The 26,037-nt window shown below is 40.4% G+C and overlaps 1 protein-coding gene across 3 annotated transcripts in view; it reads left to right on the top strand.

The window, feature by feature from the left end:
- LOC106087239 (uncharacterized) overlaps window positions 1-26,037 on the top strand; it is a 234,670-nt gene that overhangs the window by 206,571 nt on the left and 2,062 nt on the right. For all 3 annotated transcript variants that reach the window (XM_059364579.1, XM_059364580.1, XM_059364578.1), the window contains 8 exons: window positions 9,241-9,294; window positions 13,919-13,976; window positions 19,956-21,347; window positions 21,417-21,500; window positions 21,591-22,161; window positions 22,223-22,444; window positions 22,510-22,707; window positions 22,773-22,939. In XM_059364579.1, coding sequence (XP_059220562.1) covers window positions 9,241-9,294; window positions 13,919-13,976; window positions 19,956-21,347; window positions 21,417-21,500; window positions 21,591-22,161; window positions 22,223-22,444; window positions 22,510-22,707; window positions 22,773-22,939 — 2,746 coding nt within the window. The remainder of the gene's footprint in view (window positions 1-9,240; window positions 9,295-13,918; window positions 13,977-19,955; window positions 21,348-21,416; window positions 21,501-21,590; window positions 22,162-22,222; window positions 22,445-22,509; window positions 22,708-22,772; window positions 22,940-26,037) is intronic.

The following is a 26,037-nucleotide window of genomic DNA, read 5'->3' as shown; positions in this document are numbered from 1 at the left end:
CTAGACTAGTATACCCCCCTTCTTATGATGGTGGGTATAAAAAACGTAGCAGGATAAGGCAAATTGGCATTAAATGAGGGAAACGAGCACAATATGTCGTTATGCCAAGTCCTAGCAGCATTCCCTTTTAGACATTCCCCATTACAGTCCAGCCACCTACCCACCTGCCTTTGTACTTCGGTACTTCGAATGCCCATCACACAATCCCAACCAAGTAACTGAAAACTGTTTACGCAGCAATTTTGTTGGCTTTCCCCCAGCATTAAAGTTTACTTTTCATGGCTACTGATGCCAAAGGTTTTGGTTTGATGTGTTGAGGTTGTTTTTTTTTTGTTCCCAGATTTTGTTTTTGTTTTGGAAACGCAACCATGGTACATTTAACACTTATGGCTTACCATAAAAGTGTACAGACAGCAACAGCAATAGATGTGGTATTAGCATTGAATCTTGGCTAAAATTGACAAGAGACTTGTGGAGTAAGGGAGCAAATAAGCATAACATTTTCATCATTGAGACAGCAACCTCTTTAAAGGGAGATGAATACCTTAAACACCAGTTGCCTTGTAAACTAAGGTGAAGTTAAATTTAAAAAAATTTAAATTTAATTAAATCAAAAATTAGTAAAAACGTATTAAATTCGACCAAACTTTGTATACCCACCTCCATGACCATATTCATCATCCTATTTTATTACCACTTCACTACCATGTTCGAAGTTATATCCGAATATGAGCTGACTTGCATCATATTTGATTCAGATATTAAGAACTCTTAAACAAGTCACAGTTACAGTGAAATTGGGCAATTATTGAGCTTAAAATTGAATCGCACAGCACTCATTGATTTGTGAGATGTTTGCCCCTGTTCCTTAATGAAATGTTCATGGGCAAATTTGCATTTTTTGGGATTTTTAATGCAACATTCTGTTGCAAATTTCAAGGCAATCGGATAATAAATGCGCCTTTTACAGTTTTAAGACCCTATGTCGGCCATCTAATGATGGCGGTGGCCTCTCGCCGTATGCCTGGTTCGGTCTTTACCGGCTAAAAACCCACCTCATCTCTCGAGATATGTAAACCACCTAGGCACTGCACTCGCATTACTTCGCGACTACTTCTTAGTATTCCTGTGTCCAGATGCACTCTTCATATAGCAGGTGTTATAACATTGATGTCGCGTCAAGGTCTCTTTTCTTTGAACTGAGTATATCTTCGATAAAAGTTATGACAGTTCTCAAGCTATCCTCTCTGCTGCTTATCTTCATTGTTAGGTTTTCTGCTCTTATTCCACCGATCTGCTCTTTTAATCGCGCCTGGCTGTCGCGCCAGCGATGACAGTTGTAGACCGTGTGCTCTGCCACATCCACAACCTCGTCTTCTTCGTAGATGCGGAATAGTGGTCTGCATTTCCCATTCTGAGGAAGTATCCCTGTCCAGATATTGCCTGCATCACAAAGAAGTTTCTTTCTTTCTTTCTACCGATCCATTGTCGTTTATTGGGGATGAGCTTAAAGATCCATCTGCCTCGCTTGTCATTATTCCATCTTGATGCTCGGCGTGTTTGGCGAATATCTTCCAATGTGGATTCCTGTTGGGTATTCAGTTTGGCGTCATTTATTTTCACCCGCCTTAGGCCCAGTAAGTCTATTCTCACCATACCATGGCAAAGACGAGGACTGAGGGTTCATACACTGTTCGGTAAGATGATGTTACTCTTAGAGCGGCGGTTCTCTGTACCGAAAGCAGCGCCTAAGCCCATCATTTCGTCTGTAGGGATTTACCCCAAATTTCGCTTGCATATATAAGAATACAATTGCAGGCCTCCTACATTAACTTGCGCTTGCCGGGCGGAGGTCCTCCGATGTTCGTCATTAATCGCCCTTATTGGGCCGTTATCTTCACCGCTTTTATTGCTGCGTACTGCTTCTGGGCTATAAACATGTCCAATTTGATGTCCAATTGTACCACGAGGTATTGTATTTCACGTGCCTTCTAGTGGGTAAGACGACGTCCTTGATTCGCATATCTATCTCTGAGTAGCTCAAGCTTTTGCATTGCCAGCTGTAGCTCGAGGGATTCCAACCAATGTCTAGTTCTGATCATGACCTCCTATAGTCTTTGTTGCGCCATGTCCGTATTTCATGCTGTGATGACAGCGGCAACGCCGTTTGCGTATCCTACTAAAATATCTTCATTTCCAGTATTTCGTCGTAGCTGATGTTCCAGAGGTCGGGCCCAAGTAGAGAACCTTGTTACTTCATACTTCCTGTTACCTCGGGGGATGTGTAAAAGAGCATCGGGTCTCTCAGATAACTTCTCATGATGCTCATTAAATACTCCGGCGCTTTAAAGTCCATTTTCATGGCTCGCAATATGTCGTCCCTCCTGAGGCTGTTAAAGCCATTCTTAACGTCCAGCGTTGCCAATAGGACAATGGGTATACTACGAGGGTTCAGCCGTTGGCCTGCTTCCCCAACCGCAATTACGTCCTCTAGGGCCCTATTTTGCCGTCTCGAGAGTCCTCTTCTTGCGGCAATTACCTCCGCGAGTCTAGGCTTTTTTAATCGCTTCATCAGCTTGTCCGCTGTGTCCAGTATTTCGGCAGTTCAACCTATATGGCAGATTCATCGAAATATGATCCAATATGGACAATTTCCGGTACAAACAATGGAAGGCCTAGTCCAACTCACTGTTTTAAATTTCAGTGAAACCGGGTAATAAATGAGGTTTTTATAGGCTTAAGACCCCAAATCAGCAGATCGTTCTATGCGACAGCTGTATCAAATTATGGTCCGATTTGGATAATATTCAGTTAGGGTGTCGGAAGGCTTAATTCAACTCACTGTTCCCAATTTCATCGAAATCGGTTAATTAGGCCCCTAAATCGACAGATTGGTCTAAATGGCAGCTGTACAAAATTTTAGCTTGATATCTCAGTTTGGAAGGCTGTAGCCTAATAACAACTACCGGACGGCCAGACGAAGACTAAGACTAAGACTAAGACTAAGACTAAGACTAAGACTAAGACTAAGACTAAGACTAAGACTAAGACTAAGACTAAGACTAAGACTAAGACTAAGACTAAGACTAAGACTAAGACTAAGACTAAGACTAAGACTAAGACTAAGACTAAGACTAAGACTAAGACTAAGACTAAGACTAAGACTAAGACTAAGACTAAGACTAAGACTAAGACTAAGACTAAGACTAAGACTAAGACTAAGACTAAGACTAAGACTAAGACTAAGACTAAGACTAAGACTAAGACTAAGACTAAGACTAAGACTAAGACTAAGACTAAGACTAAGACTAAGACTAAGACTAAGACTAAGACTAAGACTAAGACTAAGACTAAGACTAAGACTAAGACTAAGACTAAGACTAAGACTAAGACTAAGACTAAGACTAAGACTAAGACTAAGACTAAGACTAAGACTAAGACTAAGACTAAGACTAAGACTAAGACTAAGACTAAGACTAAGACTAAGACTAAGACTAAGACTAAGACTAAGACTAAGACTAAGACTAAGACTAAGACTAAGACTAAGACTAAGACTAAGACTAAGACTAAGACTAAGACTAAGACTAAGACTAAGACTAAGACTAAGACTAAGACTAAGACTAAGACTAAGACTAAGACTAAGACTAAGACTAAGACTAAGACTAAGACTAAGACTAAGACTAAGACTAAGACTAAGACTAAGACTAAGACTAAGACTAAGACTAAGACTAAGACTAAGACTAAGACTAAGACTAAGACTAAGACTAAGACTAAGACTAAGACTAAGACTAAGACTAAGACTAAGACTAAGACTAAGACTAAGACTAAGACTAAGACTAAGACTAGGACTAAGACTAAGACTAAGACTATGACTAAAAAAACTGCTAAAATGTTTAACTTTTGAAGAAGATGTTCTTTTTTTCTATCAACAAGCAGGCATAGGATATCCCCTATGAATGCAGTGCATTGCGTTGGCGAATGGAAATTAGGAATTGGAGGGGGAAAATGATGTAGTGTTTATTGACATTTGTCTTAAAGTTAAAGTGGATGTCATAGTGGGTGGGGACAACATTAGCCGGAAGTCGATTCCACATACGAACGGTTCGGGCGAAATAAGAATTATCTCTGTGATGCATTGTCCGGTCCGCTGGCCAATCAATTACAAACGGGTGTGAGTTCCTGGAATGTCTAGTATTTCTGACAAACATCCTAGGAATAAAAAGACGAATATCAGATGAACACATACCATGAAAGTACCGATAGAACAGCGCCAAACAACACACATTACGATGATATTCAAGGGTGGCAATAGATTTGGATACCCTAATGTTCCCAATCAAAACCCTCGTTCTCGTATGTGCACGGTCCAGTAGCTCCAGGGATGATTTATAAGCTCCAGCCCATACATTTAATTTGTACTCCATTTTTGGCCTTATGAAAGTGGTATAGATGTTAAGAAGATCAGAGGCAGTGAAGTTAAGGAAGAGTAAGCACTTGAATGCTTCTTTTGACACTTCAAATACATGTATAGCTCAACGGACATCACCTTGTATATCTTTCTTAGAAGGTTATAGTGGCATTCTATATTACTAACAGACTCACTTGGACTTTAGTTTATTGTGGTACCACAGAAGTGACAGACCAGGTCTCTGGTAGAAATTGAACCGGCGACCTCAGCACTGGTATTCTGAGCACGTTATGAAAGAGGCAAACAGAGCGACCCAGACTATAATATAACAGTGACTTGATTCTCGATGCATAAACAAGTATTCTGGTCCTTTCTTTTAATAAATCGAATACCAGCTAGACCCAAAATAGCCCAAACCAATTGGGTCTTCTAGAACAACCGAAATCCTTATTTAATAAAAAAAAAGTAAAAGTATGGTAAGTTCGGCTGGACCGAGTGTTAAATGCCCTCCATGGATCGCATTTGTCAAGTTTCTTTGCCCGGTATCTCTTTATAGGCAAACAAAGGATAATGGATAAGAATTGCTATGCTATATCAGATTATGAACCTATACAGGCCAATTCATGGCTTGCATGTTGAAGACCATAGTAGATGCCATTGTGCAAAATTTTAGCCAAATCGGATAAGAACTATACCCTCTACAGACTCAAGAAGTATAACCGAGATATGGGTGTATATGGGGGCTACATAAGGTTATTGAACGATTCCGACCATATATGGGATGTATGTTAGATGTCATATAAAAAGCCACTGTCCACAATTTCAGCCAAATCGGATTAGAATTACGCCCTATGGAGGCTCAAAATTTAAAATCGAAAGATCGGTTTATATGGGAGCTATATCAGGTTATTGACCGATTCAGATCATATTTGAAACGTATGTTAAAAGTCATACAAAAAGTCGCTGTGCGAAATTTCAGACAATTGCGCCCTCTATAGGCTCAGGAAGTATAATCGGGAGATCGGTCTATGTGGGAGTTATACCAGGTTATGGTTATGGATAGAAAAAGTCACTCTGCAACATTTCAGCCAAATCAGATAGGAATTTCGCATTATGGACGCTCAAGATGTAAAATCGGGAAATCGGGAGCTATTTCAGGGTATAAATCAATTCAGACCATATTCGACACATGTTGGACATATGTTGGAGGTCATACAAAAAGTCACAATGCAAAATTTCAGCCAAATCGGTTAAAAATTGAGCCCTCTAGAGGCTCAAGAAGTATAATCGGGAGCTTCATCAGGTTATTGATCAATTCAAACTATATTTGATACGTACGTTAGATATCATAGAACATAGAAAATGTCAGCCAAATCGAATAAGAATTGCGCTCTCAGGAAGCTAAAGAAGTATATTGGGAGATCGATTTAAATGGGAGCTACATATTTCACAACATGGGCCGATGTGGTGCGTTTACAATCCCAACTGACCTACTATAACAGGAAATATTTATGCAAAATTTCATGCGCCCGGCCTTACTACTTCCAAATTTAGCGTGCTTTCCACAGACGGACGGACGGACAGACGGACGGTCGGACAGATGGACGGTCGGACAGACGGATGGTCGACAGACGGACGGTCGGACAGACGGACGGTCGGACAGACGGACGGTTGGACAGACGGACGGTCGGACGGACGGACGGTCGGTCGGACAGACGGAAGGTCAGACAGACGGACGGTTGGACAGACGGACGGTCGGACAGACGGATGCATATGGCTAGTATGGCTAGATCGACTTAAAATGCCATGGTGATCAAGACTATATATATTTAATGGGGTCTAAGACTAATATTTCGATGTGTTACAAACGGAATGACGATATTAGTATACCCCATGCTATAGTAGAGGGTCTACAAATTAATTATGTTAAAATATAGTTTTTCCCATAATTTTTAATTACCTACAATAAAAATGATGTTCAAAAAGCTCAAATAAAAATTGTATCAGTCCGTAACCACATTCTAAAAAAAAAACTCTATTGTTATACTCAGTTTGTAAATGTTCCATTACATTAAATGTCGTAAAGGATGGCACATTATTACCATTAAAAAAACACCTTGTTCTCTGGGATGCCTTGTGCCGAGCAAGGAATTACGAAAAGTGTTGCGTTGCAGTAACACTTGTTTGACATGCAAGGTTTGGTTATGTCTCGTTTTTTTTTTTTTGCCACAGAGCTTGGTTGATGATAGTGTGCCACATCATTGGCAGGGCAGGTAGCCTACCTCACAGCCATCCATTCAAACAGCATGCCTGGTGTAACTACAATTTTGGCAGCTGTTCAAAAATTCTGTTTTCCACTTCCACTTCTTTTTTTTTTGTGATATTGTAATCGTAGTGACTTTACATGTGTGCAACCCAAAACAAATAAACTCTTTGGTCAGGATAAACAAAGGTGAGAGGGAGAACAGCAGTTTAGCCAAACGAAAAATTTAAATTTACTTTTTTTTGGAAATTAGTTTTTATTGCCCTACATTATTACCATTATAACTGTCTATTTTAAAGGCCATCGTAGCTCAAGGGTTAGCATGTCCGCCTTTGGCTCTGAAAGCCTGGGTTCATATCCCGGAAAACAAAATTTGGGCGGTGGTTATCCCCTCCCAAAGCTGGCAACATTTATAAGGTACTTTGCCATATAAAAATTCTCCCCAAAGATGTGTCGCTATGCGGCAAACCGTTCGGATTCTGCAATAAAAAGTGGTCCATTATCATTGAGTTTAAACTTCAATCGAACAGCTCCTGTGATACGTGGGAAGTTTACCCTATTACTTAATGCACATTATGGGCATATTCGCATTTGCAATTATAACGTCCATAAAGGTGAAAGGTAAAGTAATTGCTAATAGATTCTTAACGAGTAAAAATACAAGCCGATAAGTATTTCGAGTGAAATACTGAAAAACTTAGTACAAATTTTGCAATTCGATTTTTTAGTATAAAAATGTAAAACTTGATGACAAAAACAATGAAAACAAGTAAAAGCGTGCTAAGTTCGGCCGGGCCGAATCTTATATACCCTCCACCATGGAGCGAATTTGTCGAGTTCTTTTCCCGACATCTCTTCTTAGGCAAAAAATGATATAAGAAAAGATTTGCCCTGCTATTAGAGCGATATCAAGATATGATCCGGTTTAGACCACAATTAAATTATATATTGGAGACCTGTGTAAAATGTCAGCCAATTCGAATAAGAATTGCGCCCTTTGGGGGCTCAAGAAGTAAAATAGAGAGATCGACTTATATGGGAGCTGTATCGGGCTATAGACCGATTCAGATCATAATAAACACGTATGTTGATGGTCATGAGAGGATCCGTTGTACAAAATTTCTGGCAAATCGGATAATAATTGCGACCTCCAGAGGCTCAAGAGGTCAAGATCCCAGATCGGTTTATATGGCAGCTATATCAGGTTATGAACCGAATTGAATCATACTTAGCATAGTTGTTAGATATTATAACAAAACACGTAGTGCATAATTTCATTCCAATCGGGTAAGAATTGCGCTCTCTAGAGGCTCAAGAAGTCAAGACCCAAGATCGGTTTATATGGCAGCTATACCAGGTTATGGACCGATTTGAACCATACTTGGCACAGTTGTTGGATATCATAACAAAACACGTCGTGCAAAATTTCATTCCAATCGGATAAAAATTGCGCACTCTAGAGGCTCAAGAAGTCAAGACCCAAGATCGGTTTATATGGCAGCTATATCAGGTTATTGACCGATTTAAACCATACTTGGCACAGTTTTTGGATATCATAACAAAACACGTCGTACAAAATTTCATTCCAATCGAATAAGAATCGCGCCCTCTAGAGGCTCAAGAAGTCAAGACCCAAGATCGGTTTATATGGCAGCTATATCAGGTTATGGACCGATTTGGACTATACTTGGCACAGTTGTTGGATATCACAACCAAACACGTTGTGCAAAATTGCATTCTAATCGGATAAGAATTGCGCACTCTAGAGACTCAAGAAGTCAAGACCCAAGATCGGTTTATATGGCAGCTATATCAAAATATGGACCGATATGGCCCATTTACAATACCAACCGACCTACACTAATAAGAAGTATTTGTGCAAAATTTCAAGCGGCTAGCTTTACTTCTTCGGAAGTTAGCGTGCTTTCGACAGACAGACAGACGGACGGACATGGCTAGATCGACATAAAATGTCGCGACGATCAAGAATATATATACTTTATGGGGTCTCAGACGAATATTTCGAGTAGTTACAAATAGAATGACGAAATTAGTATACCCCCCATCCTATGGTGGAGGGTATAAAAATACTCTGTAAGGTTTGTCCAGCAATTTAAAGCTTTGACATTTATTATTTTCTGTTAACCTCAATATGATATAGAGTATCAAACAATTCTGTTATGCCATTCTATACACAATACTTATTTGTTTTAGTTTTGCTCCTACTTGTTTTTTTTTTTTTTTTTGGTTACAAAATAAAACTTTGCGCCTGTCTGTAGGCTATGAAAATTGGCAGTTTTGTAAACATTAATTAAGCCTCTCACAACACCTACAACAGCAAGGATTATCTACACGTAGGTGTTATGAATGGCTTTGTGTTTTTGTTTTGTTTTCCAAAATATTTATTATAGCCTATGGAAAAAATGTGAAAGAGAGCGAGAGAGATAGGAAGAGGGACAGTGAGTTAACTAAATAGGTTTTTTGAAACGCCCAATATGATGTTCAATTTATTGATACAATTTTTTAAATGTTCTAATTTGGATTTTGTTGTTGTTGTCTATTCTTTCAGGTTGCAAATTTGTCCGGACCTTGTGCATGGAAGGTACTGAAGTGTGCTTCGATGGTAAGTTGAAATTTTGTGTATGATATTAAGTGAATGAACTTTTAAAATAAGTGCTCTTTTTTCAAGGAAAGAAATATTGATTTTTTTTTAATGGATTTTTAGAAATTGTAGTTTCGAAAGATACATTTTTTTCATTCCCACAACATGAACTAATCAACGTAGTCGCCGCAGAGTATTTTGGGTGTTTGGGCGGCTCAACAGAAATTCGGTAGCGAATGTCATTATCAGATTTTTGGCACTGTGGAACAATTTTAATGTCAAAGTCTGGGCAGATATCCTCAGATTTAGCCCAAAATTTTGTACATCAGGTTCAAACTCTACTCCCAAATTTCTTTCATTTAAGTCCCAATTCACACATACTGCAAAATATGGAAATCCTCGTCTTTTTTTAGACCATGCTAGGTTAGTTTAGGTTAAGTAAGGTTAGGTTATGTTAAGTTAAGTTATGTTAGTTTAAGTTACTTCAGGTTAGGTTTTGTGGGATTAGGTAAGGTTAGATTGGAGTAGCAGTCTGTTCTCTAAATTAGGTTCGCTAAGAGTATCAGTATTTTTTCTGAACAGCCTTATATACGACAGCAGCGACACACCCATACTCTGCCAGGAATCGAATCCACTACTCCGCACTGGTAATCCGAGCACTCTACCAACTCAACTACAGGAGTGACCTAGACCATACAACAAAGGGCATACCAAAAATGTTGACCCGGGAACTTTTGGCCCTTGTTCTGTTAACTAAATACCATCTCCCTGGCTGAAAATGTTCACCCCCAGATTTGCTGTTGAACAGTGAAATGTACACCGCAAACAATTTCATTTAAGTCAACTGTGTGCTAAGCGATCTTCACATCCGATTGAGGGGTCTTTGGTGGCTGGTAGGCCAATTAATTTTAATGCTAGTTTCGTTTTTTACTCCCATAGGCCTATCATTTGACTTCTATACTGTTCCGCTTTACCCGTTTGCGCATTCGAAGGTTTATCGCGAGCTTCGGTTAAAATTAAGAGTAAGAGTATTCGTCGATATTTAATAAACAAAGAATAATCTCTTTTTCCCCCTAAAAATCTCATCAAAACTTTTTTCCCAAAATATCTCGTCGATATAGTCCCCAAAAAATCTTGTTGTTTTTTTATTTGATTTTTGTACCGAAATATCTTGTTGAAAATTTTTTTCCAAAATAATCTCGTTGAGTTTTTTTTTGCCAAAATATCTGGTCAACTTTTTTTCCCCAAAAAATCTATTCGACATTTTTTTTAATTTTTTCCTTAAAATATCTCGTCGAAATTTTCTTTTTTAAAAAACCTTGTTGACATTTTTGTGGGAAAAACAAACTCGTCGAACTTTGTTTTTCAAAATATCTCGTCGAAATTATGACCGCAAAAAATCTCGTAGAAAAAATTTTTTCCCCGAAAAACAGTCCAAATTTTTCAAATTTTGTTTTTTTCTCTTTAGAGACGAGCACAATGATCAGAGATTTTCTTTGCAAATGGAAAAGGAAAGCTAGAGATGATTGTTGCGAGCTCAGGCTTTTCTTTTCCATTTGCAAGGAAAGTCCCCGATTTTGTCTTCACATTATTTTCTTAGAAAATCTAGTCCCAATTAAATTCTCAAAAAATTTTCTCGAAATCTAATTTTCATAGAAAATTTTGATGAAATTTTCTTAAAAAAAAATTTTAAATAGTACTTTCATTGAATGTCGTGTCTAAATTTGATTTTTATACACAACTAGCCGAACCGGGCCCGCTTCGCTGCGCCTTCTTTACCTAATACCTTTCATTTGAGTCCCATATAGTCATGTTTGGCTTGAATGCCCATTTGGGGGTATTTGGGGTGGCCGACGTCATATTACTTGGACCTAATGTTTTATGCCATATTGGTAATCTACTACCTAATACTTTTCATTTGAATCCCGTATTGACATGAACTTCGAATATATCTGTTTAGAGAAGTATTGAGGTTGGGGGGGCCCGCTGGGTACTTGAACCCAAATTTTAACACCATACTCGTTTTCTGGTCTCCAATACCTTTCATTCGATACCCTTATTGTGCCCATCGGACCACTTTCGGATATGGGTGGCGTTTTTGGGATAATTTAAAAAAAATCGAAAATTTGAAAATTTTAAGAAAATCGGTTCAGGCAAGTAATGGCGTTTTTAAGGGGTGGCGTGATAATGGGTCTAATGGCGTTTTTGTGGCGTGGCATGACCCCCTATACTTCGATTCGATTCAGCCCTTATATTGAAATGAACGTCCAATATGTCTGTTTGGGGTAGTTTTGGGGTTGGGGCGCCCCAACGGGTATTTAGACTCAAATTTTAATACCATATTCGTATTCTACTCTCCAATACCTTTCATTTGATACCTATATTGTCCTGATCGGTTCACTTTTGATTTTGAGTTGTGTTTTTGGCATAAGGGGGAGGGTCCGTCCCCCTTCCGATACAGAAAGATTGTATAGCCTATGTTTCCTTCCAGCCTATGTTTCCTTCCAGCCTATGTTTCCTTCCTGACCAACTTACACAATATGCGAAAATTTCGGGAAAATCGGTTCTGCCGTTTTTCAGTCTATACGATTCTATTCGGTTCTGCCATTTTTCAGTCTATACGAAACAAACCATCCGAGTCCCATGATTAGCTAATGTGCCCATTTTGGGCGTTTTTGTGGGGGTGGAGTGACCCCCTATACTTCGACATGAATTTCTATGCCAGATTTGTTATCTACTCCCGCATACTTATGGGTCCACTTTTGATTTTGGATGCTGTTGTTGGGGTAACGGTGGAGGGTCCGCCCCATTACGCCTTCAATAAATTATAAAGGCTATTCCTACTTCCTGCCCACTCCCGAATACCTTTAATTTAAGTCCCATATTGTCATGATCGTCCAAATAAACCTATTTTAAGGGGTTTTGGGGTTGGCGCGGCCCCCAAGTACTTGGACCAAACTTTTTTTTATGAAGTTCGTATTCTATTCTTGAATACCTGGGTAGTAGCTTTGTGGTAAGAGGGAGGGTCCGCCACCTCCCGATATCAAAAAAATTATATAGGCTTTGTTTACTTCCAGACCAACCCATACAATCTGTGAAAATTTTAATGTAATCGGTGCAGCCGTTTTTGAGTCTATACTGAATAAACAAACACAAATTGAATTTTATATATAAGATTTTGAAAAAAATGCATTGCCATAAAAATTCTCGTTCAAAATTTGCTTTCATACAAAATTTGGCCAATTGGTCATTTTCCTAGAGAATCTGTACGAAATCAAAATATTGGTTTAAGTTTTAGTTTGAACTTTTCGAGGCCATAAAGTGCTTTACTACTATAAATTTCTTCAAATGGTTTAATATGGGGGCCTTTCCTTCCAAATAACAGTTTATGTCTGCTATCGATAATTGAGTGTTCTATGTTCCCTCCCACTGTCGTATAATCGCTACAATTATCAAAGGCTTAATTTGCTACACTTTCAAGTGTTCAATGCGAAAATGGCCAAATCGTGAATTGAATAACCAAATTTTCCCCATTATTATTATTCCCCAATTGACTAAACGATCATAATAACAACCTGCCTAAATCCTTTGCAAATCTCTCTTTCCCATTTATCAAAATTTTGGTGCTTAATGATGATTAACATCCTGTCATGAAAAGCAATGGGTTGCTAAGGTTGCCATTGACCCAAAAAAAAGAACGGCGAAAAAGAAGAAAAAAAAAACAAACTGCATGAATTTACATTAAAAGTCATTGTATAGACGATAATTTAGCATTAGATATCCATTATCAAGACACTTGGCACGAAACGCTCCTACTTTCCATATTTTCCCTTTAAGCCACCAGAAGCTGGAAAGCCTTTGCAACTCAATGAAGCTTCATGTTGTGTGATACAAAAATAAAAACGGAAATAAAAAGAAGAAGAAAAAAACAACAACAAAATGTAAACAATTTTGACCTAAACCTTAAAATTATAACCCCTTTCTTGCTGGGTAGGAGGGGGTGCCATAGAAGTGGAAGACTGCCTTGCTAAACGAGGTCACAATGAAAAAAAAAATAAAAACTTTATCATCAGCATTATGCAAATGTCTGTGTCTTTATGGCAGTACAAGCCAAACATTTAGCCCACAGCATTTAGAAACTGCAGACCAATGCTGGGAGAAAGGACTTTGGTTTTGAAAGATTTTGGAAAGATTTTTTTGTAGAGTGGGTGTGGTTTGGATGCATGAGACCAGATAAGTAAAATTAATATGCTGGCAATGCTTATCATAAGGCCAAAGGCCAAGCCAACTAACCCCCGCCAGTCAACCAACTACGTACCGTCATCTGGCTTTCATGCGTTCCGAGTGCCAAAATTTGTATTGCTTTTGAAACGTTTGCACTTAATGCCATTAAAGGCACTTCATTCCCATCTCTTTTGGCACAACAACTGAATTATGATTATGATGATTATGTTGATTATCACTACAATTATGACCATAATCATCAACACAACCATTAACATTTTTTTTTTCCTTTTGTATTTGTTCTCTTCTATATGCTTTTGGCTGTACTATAAACAACAAATTCCATGATGCATCGATGCATTTGCCATGGTTGTATGGGACATTGCATTTGTGTGCGAATGGCTGTTTCCGGTTTCTATAGACAACATCTTTGGAAAGTGCATACCAACCGCTGGCGTCGATGTGGAGGACATTGAAAAGTAAGTATGGATAGAACATTTTAGAAAAATCTAAAAATCCTTGTTTTGTGTATTTTCGTGATTTGTATATCAAATGTTAAGAGGTTTACTAACTTCCTCACACCATTCCATACAACTCGAATTATTGAATTAAGACACTATAAGGTATATATAAATATTCTTGATTGTCATGGCAACTAAAGTCCATAGAGACATTTTCGTCGTTTATCTATCCACCGGACCACGCCCGAAACCGTAAACTCGTCCGGTAATCTAAACCACATACCGATGTCAAGTCTATCGGAGTATGACCCTCATACCGCTACGCTAAAACCATCGCAAGAGACCATGGCCCCATTTTTCCCATACATAGAATGCACCTAATTTTTCGAGAGGAGAGTCTCAGTGGCGTCTTAAAATAACCAATGGCCAACATCAGCGTCTGTTCCCAGGTTAGGGGCGACTGGAGGAGAGCGTCGGATCTTGGAGCAAGCGGCTCGCCACAACGAGGGATACGTGTGCAATCCCACAAAACCCATGAGGTTGGGGCGCTGGGCCAGTAACCCGCCACCGGAAAACTATGAGAACGACTATGAGAAACAAAGAAATAGTAAAAACGGACCCCCCAACGTTGACGACCCACGCAAAGGAAAAAAGGACCATGATTTGCGGATCTGCACCTGGAATGTCCGCACTCTTTATAGAGGAGGAGCAGTATACGCGCTGGCGGATGTATTAGAGAAGTACAAGGCAGATATTACTGCCTTACAGGAAGTGCGATGGACTGGGAATGGCGTCACTACAACTCCAAACGACGACGAACTATACTATAGCTGCCATTACACGAGACATGAATTTGGCTGTGGATTTGTGGTTAGTCGGAGACTGAGACACCTTGCTTCCAGCTTTACACCGGTGGATGAGAGGCTAACCACAATCCGCATAAAAGCCAAATTCTTGAACATCAGCCTTATATGTGCACATGACCCAACGGAAGACAAAAACGAGCAGACCAAAGATATTTTCTACGAGCGCCTAGAGAGAGAATATGACCGCTGCCCCGCCCATGATATTAAAATCGTTCTGGGAGATTTTAATGCGAAGATAGGGAAGGAAGACATTTTTGGTCCAGCAGTCGGAAAGTTTAGCCTCCACGATGATAACATCCAGTAATGGGTTGAGGCTGATAGATTTCGCCGTGGCAAAAAACATGGTAGTTAGTAGCACCAGATTTCAAGATAAAAATATTCACAAAGCAACATGGCTGTCACCCGATCAAAACACGAGAAACCAAATTGATCACGTTGTGATAGATGGAAGGCATTCATCCAGCTTGTTAGATGTACGATCGATCGGTGGAGCGAATATTGATTTGGATCATTACCTTGTTGCAGCAAAGGTTCGCACCCGTTTAAACATGGCGAGGAAAGTACGATCTGACATTACACGGAAGCTGGACATTGAAAAGCCGCAAACACAAAAACGGCAGCGGCATACTCCACTCGACTGATCCAACAGCTTGATAAAAGCACTCCTTGATCCGATGATATAATGGCGCAGTGGCAAACTATTGCCCACTCCATGGAAAATGCCACGAAATCCGTACTTGGGTACCGGAAGCCTCTTTCAAGAAACTCATGGTACGACCAAGAGTGTCGAGATGTTACTGAAGCCAAGAACGCGGCATATAGAGCAACCCTGTAACCTCATCTGGCGAAGGAGAGGTATCGAGAGAAAAGGGGAGAGGAGAAACGTCTATTTCGCAGAAAGAAACAGGAAATGGAAAGACGTGAGTGTGAGCGAATTGAGATGTACAGGAGTCAGAATGAAGTCCGGAAATTCTATCAAATAATTAAACATCAAACCGGTGGCTTTGGTGCAGGCACATCCTCCTGCAGAGACAGAGATGAAAATCTGGTAACTGACATAGATAACATGCTGAGAATGTGGAAAGAACATTTTACTCAACTGCTAGTGTTCGATGTTGGCGGCGAAGAGGATACCGCAGAACCAATCCCTGATGATGGTATTGAATGTTTACCTCCTAGTCAGAATGTGGTCCAAGTAGCAGTGACCCGACTAAAGAACAACAAGGCAGCAAGAGCCGACGGCTTACCCGCTGAACTATTTAAGACCGGAGGCGACACGCTGATAAAGCGTATGCATCAGCTTATCTGCGCAATCTGGCTAGAAGAACGCATACCCGATGATTGCAACCTCAGCATACTATGTCCCGTACACAAGAAAGGAGACAAGACGGAATGTGCCAACTACGGAGGAATAAGTCTCCTCCCCATCGCATACAAGATACTCTCGAGCGTACTATGTGAAAGATTAAAACCTAAAGTCAATGAGATAATTGAGCCCTATCAATGCGGCTTTAGACCTGGTAAATCCACACTAGACTAGATATTCACACTGCGCCAAATCCTGGAAAAGACCCGAGAAGGACAAATCAACACCTACCTTCTCTTTGTTTTTCTTTCTACAAAGCCTCCTTGGATACTCCTTTACGTTCGAAGGTATTTCAAGCCATGTCTGAGTTTGGTGTCCCTGTAAAATTAATAAGACTCTGCAGGATGACACTTGCTGATACGCGTTCCTCAGAAAGAATAGGAAAGAATCTCTCCGAACCATTTAATACCAAATGAGGTTTCAGACAAGGAGACAGCCTATCGTGTGGTCTCTTTAATATCCTGCTGGAGAAGATTATACGAGATGCAAATGCTACTCGCCTAAGCCGACAACATCGATATCATAGGTCGGTCACCGTAAGTACTAACTGCTGCCTTTGAAAGAATCGAAAGAGAGTCAGTGAAAATGGATCTAGCATTAAATGGAGATAAGACGAAATGGATGGTTTCAACTCCCAAAAAGCCTTGCATAACCGAGCAGATAAAGAAAATGGAGAAAGTTGGGAACCACAACTTTGAGATAGTCAGTAACTACCTCAGTCATCTACCTCGGCACCACCGAAACCGAAACGAATGACACCAGTTTTGAGAATACTGGCAAACAGATGCTACTTTGGACTAAGTAAGCAGTTTAGAAACAAGGCCACCTCTCGACAGACGAAGACTACACTTTACGAGACACTGATACTACCCGTGCTGTTATATGGTTCTGAAACATGGGTAGTTGTGAAAGCAGATGATTCAGTGCTTGGAGTATTTGAGAGAAAGATTCTCCGTAAAATATATGGACCAGTTTGCGTTAACGGAGAATATGGGCGACGTATGAACCACGAGCTGTATGACGACGATAGCATAGTTACACGCATAGGTCATGTTGTCAGAATCAATGAAGAAGCTCCAGCAAAGAAGTCTTTTGGAGGCAAACACGGTGGTACACGCAAACCGGGAAGATCAAAGGCCCGATGGAAAGATCGAGTGATGGGAGACACCTCGAAACTTGGTGTCAGAGATTTAAAAATGAGCGCAGAAGATCCGAGTCGCTTGGAACGCTATTCTACGTTCGGCTAGTGCCAATTAATCTTATCCACATCCATCGTATCCAATTCAGCCCAGGGCATAGATACCATTACTTCCCCAATTCCAACGCAGGGCAATTTTTGGATCTTTTCGAACTCGATGGTACGGGCACTCCCATAACCAGCCTTCCACCAAACCAGTGTCTCATAAGTAAACTGGTTTTGTAGAGAATTTTAGTCAGTTTCGTTTCGTCGAAATTTTATTATCTTGATTAACTTGGTTATAACATAAAAATCTTGGTGCGGCACGCGATAGTTCTGAGCACCACACAGGCTGAAACATTGAGGTCCCATCTGTGTGGTGTTCATTGCCGCTACGAAAAGCTTAGCTGCGAGCAACCGGGCGTGTCCACCGGTTGTAGATAGTGGAATGCCCCATACAGAGTAGCTGCAACGGCAGTCTCAGTGAGAGGTCGGGCGGCACTGGCTCTGGCACAAATACTGCATACCTATGATGTTCGATATTACAAGGCGAGTTATTGGCGCCCTTAAATATCTAATGGACACCCTGTACCAAAGGCGAGGCGTCCTTTGGACCGGAACGAACGTGCTCACCTACAGGTGAAAATCTAGTCGAAATTTGATTGCCATAAAAACTCGTCTAAATTAAATTTTTATAAAAAAAATCGTTGAAATTTAATAGCAAATTTGGAAATTTTCATAGCAAATTTTGTCCAAATTTAATTTAAAATAGCAGATTTACCCAGAATCTGGTTGTCGTAAGAAAATTTGAAATATAATTTTAAAGAAAATTTGCCAAATTTTTGATTTCTATGAAAATTTCGACGAACATTGATTTTCTTAGAAAATGTTATAGAAAATTTTTGTTTGTTTCTCTTTCAAGACGAGCTCAATGATCGGAGATGCAAATGGAAAAGGAAAGCCAACGATAGCAACACACACCAACCACTATGGGACGCGTTTCGTCTTTTCAACCATATTAGGTGTGATGGCTTCAAGGGTCGTTGATATGTTGTATTTGAATCGTATTTAATTGCGAAAACGCATTTATGATACAATTGCCACATAAACCAAGCTCGGCAACCCTGCTTATTAGCTGTACCTTTTCCAATGCATTTATTTTTGTGTAATGGCAGACATTCTGTCTGTGGTAAATTACACTTCATCCGTATCACACATGATTTTGATCATCTGTTGGAAGTTTGTCAAAATTAGATTTTCATAGAATATCTTGTCGATATTTGATTTTCATGGAAAACAAGTAAGAGCGTGCTAAGTTCGGCCGGGCCGAATCTTGTATATCCTTCACCATGGATCGCATTTGTCGAGTTCTTTGCACGGTATCACTTTTTAGGCTAACAAATACTATTGAATATGAACTGTTATGCTATTGGAGCTATATCAGTTACAGTCCTATTCGGACCATAAATGAATTGAATGCTGAACATTGTAGAAGTCATTGTGTTTTGTGTATTTCAGTCCATTCGGATAAGAATTGCGCCTTGTAGAGGCTCAAAAAGCAATATCGGGAGATCGGTTTATGTAGGAGCTGTAGAATTGCGCCCTCTAGAGGCTCAAGAAGTCAAAAAAACAGATCGGTTGTTATGGCAGCTATTATCAGGTTAAGTTCTGATTTTGTGTCATACTTAGCACAGTTATTGGAAGTCATAACAAAACACCTCATGCAAAATTTCAGCCAAATCGGATGAGAATTGCGTCCTCTAGCGGCTCAAGAAGTCGGGATCCAAGACCGGTTTATATGGCAGCTATACCAGATTATGAACCGATTTGAATCGTACTTATCACAGTTGTTGGAAGTGAGACCGAAACATCCCGTGCAAATTTTCAGTCATATCAAACGAGAATTACGCCCTCTAGAGGCTCAAGAAGTCAAGACCCAAGATCGGTTTATATGGCAGCTATATCAAAACATGGACCGATTTGGCCCATTTACAATCCCAACCGACCTACACTAATAAAAAGTAATTGTGAAAAATTTAAAGCGCCTAGCTTTACTCCTTCGAAAGTTAGCGTGCTTTCGGCAGACAGACGGACGGACATGGCTAGATCGACTTAAAATGAGATGACGACCAAGAATGAATATACTTTATGGGGTCTCAGGTTCATATTTCGAGGTGTTACAAACAGAATGACGAAATTAATATACCCCCATCCTATGATGGAAGGTATAAAAACATCAAAATTCCACATTTATCGAAAAACCTCTAGAGATATAATTTTCATGGAATATATCATCGAAATTAGATTTTCATAAAATCTCGTCTATTTTAAGAAATTCTCGTAAAAATTTGATTTAAATAAAAAAATTTCGTAAAAATTTGATGTCCATTAAAGATCGCATTAAATTTAGCTTTTCTTAGATAATTCTGTTGAAATTTTATTTTCTTAGAAAAACTCGTCGAAATTCAATTCTCAAAAAAAAAATCTGGTCGAATTTAATTTTTATATAAATTTTATTTAAACATTTGATTTTCCTAGAAAAATTTGTAAAATTTTATTTCATTTCTTTCCCTCCTTTTCTTTTGCAGAACCCCTCTCACGGAAGACCAATCGCGCCTACTCGCCACTATGCTCGAGGAGTTGCAGGGGGCCGGGTTAGGTTGGGATCATCCCTATGTTCAATGCCGCATACAAGGTTCTCTTTACTCAATGCAAAAACAAATTCAACTTCCTCCCAATCTATGCGCCAATTTGGCTCCCATGCCCACGGACTTTGAGCCGGCTGATGCCATGGCCTTTGTGCGTTTTATACCACCAGAAGACGAATATGCCGCTAATAAACTTTTCTATCCGCCTCTGAAAAAACACAACGGAGCAGCCAATTCCAATGGCATCAATGCCATTTTTCATCAACTGCAAATGCAGGATCGTCAGCAACGCACTGATCCTTTGGAACTGAGCCAATTGGGAGAGTTCGATAGACATCGTGAGTCACAAATGAATCCTTCGAATGTCATGGACTTGTATATGGAGAATGAAAGGGCGCGCATACAAAAGGAAAATGAGGAGAGGGAGGCCCAGCTGGAGGCAGAGCGCAAAGAGGCCTTATTGCAACGTTTGGAACTGTATCAAATGCTGGCTGCTTCAGAACCCGATCCCCAGCCCTATGAAAGGACTCAGGAGAGGTTGATGGATCAGCTGGAGACAGTGCCAATGCCGCCACAACCAGCCTCACCCATTTATGTGCCCGATGAACCCAATGACTCCAATGAATTGTATTTCCCTGAGAATTATGGTCCCTGGAAGCGGACAAGTGCCCGCAAAGGTGTTCTGCCGGAGAAACCCAACAAGGAGAAGTCATTTTTCCGCGAATTGGCACAGGAAAAGGGCCTCGAACAAGAACCTGCTCTCCTTAACCATGCCCAGGCTTCCCCAGCATTGGAGGTAGAGGAATTGTCTGCCTATAAGCGGAGACCTTTGAAATTGGAAAACAATGAGGCGAATGAAGCCCGCCAGGATATTGAGGAAAGTCTATTTCGTAATTCTTTGACTCCCTTGGAAGAGGAGGCAATGCTTTCGTCCAATATGCATCCGCATCGGCACAAACAACATCGTCCCGAAAAGGTCTTTACCGAGGGAGGTCTGATTACCATGAATGATCAGCCGGTGTATGATGCCGTTTACGATAAGGAACAGCGAAAGGAAAAGGCTCGCGAATTGTTGGCCAATATGCTGGGCTTCACAAGACACGAACGTTTGGATGTTAAGAAGCCGGGACCCATGGTAGGACCTCCACCATCCGTCAAAGAGGATCTGGTGAGGAAACTAAACAACTCTGATACCAAGGAACAGCTGCCGGCGCACATCAAGGGCAGCAATGAGGCAAGCAAAAAGAAGAAAGTTGTCAAGAACCACTCCGACGAGGATCATGCGCCGCATACTGTCGACACTGAGTATGCGCATGTGTTTGTTAAAAACCCGTGAGTATGAGAAAGCCAGGGGAGGAAGGCAGGGTGCTCATATCTTCTCTTCCCATTTTTGTCTTTTAGTATCGACAGTTGGAATGATGGCGTACGAATCGTAAATGAGTTGGCTAATATTTTACACATGCAAGGATACTTTACCTATTTAACGTAAGTTGCTCATATTCTGGCACTTAACTTGTTATACTAATCCGCTCTCTCTCTCTCTCTCTCTCTCTATCCTTCCCTCCCTCTCTTTAGCGTTCTACCACATGAAGTCTCCTTCCGGGTGGACTCAAATAACCCCGAACGCAAGAGTGCCATAGACATTGCACGTGCCATCAATGAAAATCGCGGCGTCAAGAACAACATTCTACGGCGTCTGGGCGTCACTGTGTTGCGTGCCGGTGTTGGTGATAAAATCAAACGCGATGACGATGGTGGTGTTTCCGCAGCTCGCATTGAACTGGCCGACCAGGGACCCGATGTGACGCACATTATGGTCTACATGTTTGCCGGTGCTGGGGCGGCGGCAATCATTGTAATCTTCGTGACACTGATACTGATCAAGAGGCATGATAAGAAACGCGACAAACTGGGTGGCATACAGTCGGGCATAGCAGGCACAGAAAGTTGCAGCAAGGACTATCAGGATTTGTGTCGTGCTCGTATGGCCGGCAAGGGTAGTGCTGCGGAACCGGTGGCCAGTGGACGCATAACATCACTAAGCAAGGATAATGAAAGACCGCCTTCATCGCGTTCCAGCACCTCGTCATGGAGTGAGGAGCCAGCTTTAACGAATATGGATATATCAACGGGTCACATGGTTTTGGTAAGTTAGATCTAGGCAAACATAGAGGGTAAAACAACTCTCCCATCTGCTCTCCTTTCAGTCTTATATGGAAGACCATTTGAGGAACAAGGGTCGCCTACAGCGGGAATGGGAAGCCTTATGCCGCTATGAGGCCGAGCCCAGTGCCCGTGATGCTGCCCTACAGCCTCAATGTGCCAATTTGAATAGACCCGGAGCTCCATTACCCTATGATCATTCTCGTGTTGTTCTCAATCATTTGGCAAATGCCGAAGGACTGGATTATGTTAATGCTTCGACTATTGTAAGTTCAAAATGATATCCTTATAAAAACAAAGATTTATCGTTTATCTTTTCTACCCTCTTCAGACCGATCATGATCCTCGTGCCCCTGCCTATGTGGCCGCCCAAGGACCCATACCTTCAACGCTGGCCCACTTCTGGCAAATGATCTGGGAACAAGGTGCCGTTGTCATTGTGGCCTTATGTCGCCTACAGGAAAATGGCGAAATTGCTTGTGCCCGTTACTGGCCTGAAGAGGGCGCTGAAGTCTATCACATATATGAGGTTTGTGGAGAATGTCTAAGAACGGCATGGAATTTTATAAATTTAATTTTTTATATTTTTTTTAGGTTCATTTGGTTAGTGAGCACATATGGTGTGATGACTATCTCGTCAGATCTTTCTACCTGAAGAATTTAAGGACTAGCGAAACCCGCACTGTTACACAATTCCATTTCCTTTCCTGGCCTCAGAGTGGTGTACCGCCTCAGGCTAAAGCTTTACTGGATTTCAGAAGGTTAGTATGATTAATAAACTAAGCAAAACAATTAAAAACGTCCTAAGTGTAAGTTCGGTCATGGGTAGCATTTGTCAAGTTCCTTGCTCAGTTTCTCCTTAAAGACAAAATTTGCAAATATGCCCGCAAACACTCCATTACGGAACAGAGAAGATTGCCCTTCTCACATATCAATGAGTGCAGTCCGATTCAAGCTTAAGCCCAATGATAAAGGACATTCGACAAACGAGTCATAACGGCGTGCCGCAGTGCGACTCTTTGTGGCGTAGTACCTCATAAATGTCGCCAGCATTAGGAGGGGAACCCTAGAGAAACTAAAAAAGGATAATGGGTAGTCAAGTAAAAAATCCTATCAATTTTTATACATATTTCAATAAGAATTGCTTCCTGTAAGAGCTCAACAAGTCAAATCAAAAGATACGTTTATTTTTATGGTAGCTATACCAGTTTGTGAGCTGACTCGGGTCCTACTTCGTTAAGATGCTTGCAAAACATTAGCCAAATTGGATGAAAATTGTGGCCTCTTTGCACTTAGGTAGCTATACCAGTTTGTGAGCTGACTCGGGTCCTACTTCGTTAAGATGCTTGCAAAACATTAGCCAAATTGGATGAAAATTGTGGCCTCTTTGCACTTAGGAAGAATATTCGGGAGATCGGTATATGAAGTAACTTACGGTGGATGTTATGGGAGAAGGCGTTGTAGAAAATTTCGCCTCACTCTGAAAAGAATTGTGCCCTCTAGGGGCTAAAGATGTCAAATCGGGATGAAGTTCAAAGACCTAAATTGATATTTATCTCTACCACTATAGTGATTTAAAACACAGCCGGACATAGCCCGATCGACGAATAATGTCATAGCGAAGAAGATCAGATCAATATTTCCTTTTATACCCACTATCCTACGGTTGAGGGTATAAAACTTTTTAGTCAAAAATCAAACACGCCTTTCGCACAAATTTTTTAAAGAAAACTTTGTTGGACCAAAGTTACCAACTTTGAGGGAAGTCTGCTAAGACCCTGTGCCCATTAGAGCCAAAAATCTGGTTAACATTGTCAATTGTTTGAACTGTTAAGGTGGCAAGAATAACTATGCACCTCTAGCAGGCACTTAACATTAACGTATAAATTGTATATCCACTCAAGATAAGTGCCACAGTTTTATCCTCTAAGAAGTTGGTAGTCTGATGGGACAGCTGTGGTGGTATCAGCAGCATTTTGTCTAATACTGAAATTTGGACTAGTGGAGTGGCTGCATCAAGTTCCACTAGCAAATAGGCGACTGTTTCGGTTTAAGATTTTAAGACAAGCGAAAGGGTAATAAAAATCCCCTTCCTTAAGGGAAGGAGTAATAAAATACCCTTCCCCAGGGAAAAGGGTGAATAAAGGTTAATCAAAATACCCTTCCGCAAAGGAAAGGGCAATGAAAATCCTCATCCCCCAGGGTAACGGTAATAAAAATACCATTCCCCAGGGGAAAGGATAACACAAATTTCCTTTCGCAAGCGAAAGGACGATGAAAATACTCTTCCCCAAGGGAAAGTTAATACAAATACCCTTACCCGTCGGAAAGGGTAATAAAAATAACCTTCCACAGGGGAAAGGGTTAATTAAGGTTAATAAAAATACCCTTCCGTAGTGGATACCCTCCCTCAAGAGCAAGGGTAATAAAATACCCTTACTGAAACGAAAGGGTAATAATAATACATTTCTTCGTAGGAAAGGCTAAAAAAATTCCCTTCCCCAAGGGATAGGACAATAAAAATGCATTTCCGCAAGAGGAAGGGGAATCATTATACCCTTCCCCAAGGGAATGGATAGTAAAAATACCCATACCCATGGAAAAGAGTAATAAAATACTTCTCCCCAAGGGAAAGGTTATTAAAAATATCCTTCCTCAAGAGAAAGGATAACAAAAGTACCCTCTCCCAAGGTAAAGTTTAGTAAAAATTCCCTTCCCTAAGAGAAAGAATAATAAAAGTACCCTTCCCCAAGGGAAAGGTTAGTAAAAATACCCTTCTCAAGAGAAGGGTAATAAAAGTACCCTTTCCAAAAAAGGGTAATATACGTACCCATCCCCAGGGGAAAGGGTTAATTACGGTTAATAAAATAACGCTTCCGTAAGGGAAAGGGCAGTCACAATACCCCTCGCCGAGGAAAAGGGTATTAAAAATACACTTCCATAAGGGCGAGGGTAATAAAAAATACCCTTCCCCAAGGGAAAGGATAATAAAAATACCCTTCTCCAAGGTAAAGGAATGTAAAAATACCCTTCCCCAAAAGAAGGCTAATAAAAATAATACAAGTACCCTTCTTTAAGGTAAAGGGCAATAAAAGAACCCTCCCCAAGGGGAAAGATTAATAAAGGTAACGTTTTCCCAGGGATAGGGTAATCATAGATTAAGATATCATCACCCTGGGCAACTCCCTGTTTAAGTCTACGGATTTCGTCCTTAGGTTTCTGAACTTTACATATAAACACACACATTTTTCTCAATTCGAGAAATCAAAGTTGATAACGTCATTGAAGATTGTGGTCTAGTTGATCGTATTAAATGCTTTTCATAAGTCAAGGACCACAAGAAGAGTTTGTTCACGGGGCCTTTCCACTCATTTATGTAGTGACGGGGGTAGGTGATGTTGTTGTGCTGTACACCTTTCAGATCCATTTCAGATGATTTGCTGGAAATTAAGCTGAATGGGAGTCGAATTAATAAATGTGTCTGATAGGCAGACTTCCTAGATTAGGAAGATTTAGTCTGCAAGTATCGGCATGTCGTATATGCGGAATGGAAGAACACAAAAGTTATTTTCATCCCATAAGCAGGAAAATCGTACATCACAAAATATTTTTCCGTCTTATTAGTCTGCCATCCTCTATGATACAGACTCTAGAAAGAATATGCCATGGCGAAGATTTCTAAAAATCGCCTGCGAATTCGAGTTCAGAAGCTGGAAGGCATCTTCATCCTCCTGTTGTATTACATTGGACTAAAATGTCGTAGTGAATCCCCATTGCAGACTGCCACTTAAATCGAATCGAACCTGGTTATTGCCACAAATACTTAAAGTTTCCAAATTATATCACAGACCGTTCCGAA

Source organism: Stomoxys calcitrans, chromosome 3 (genome assembly GCF_963082655.1).
Source record: "Stomoxys calcitrans chromosome 3, idStoCalc2.1, whole genome shotgun sequence".
In the NCBI taxonomy this organism is placed as follows: domain Eukaryota; kingdom Metazoa; phylum Arthropoda; class Insecta; order Diptera; family Muscidae; genus Stomoxys; species Stomoxys calcitrans.
This window is presented reverse-complemented; position numbering and strand designations above follow the sequence as displayed.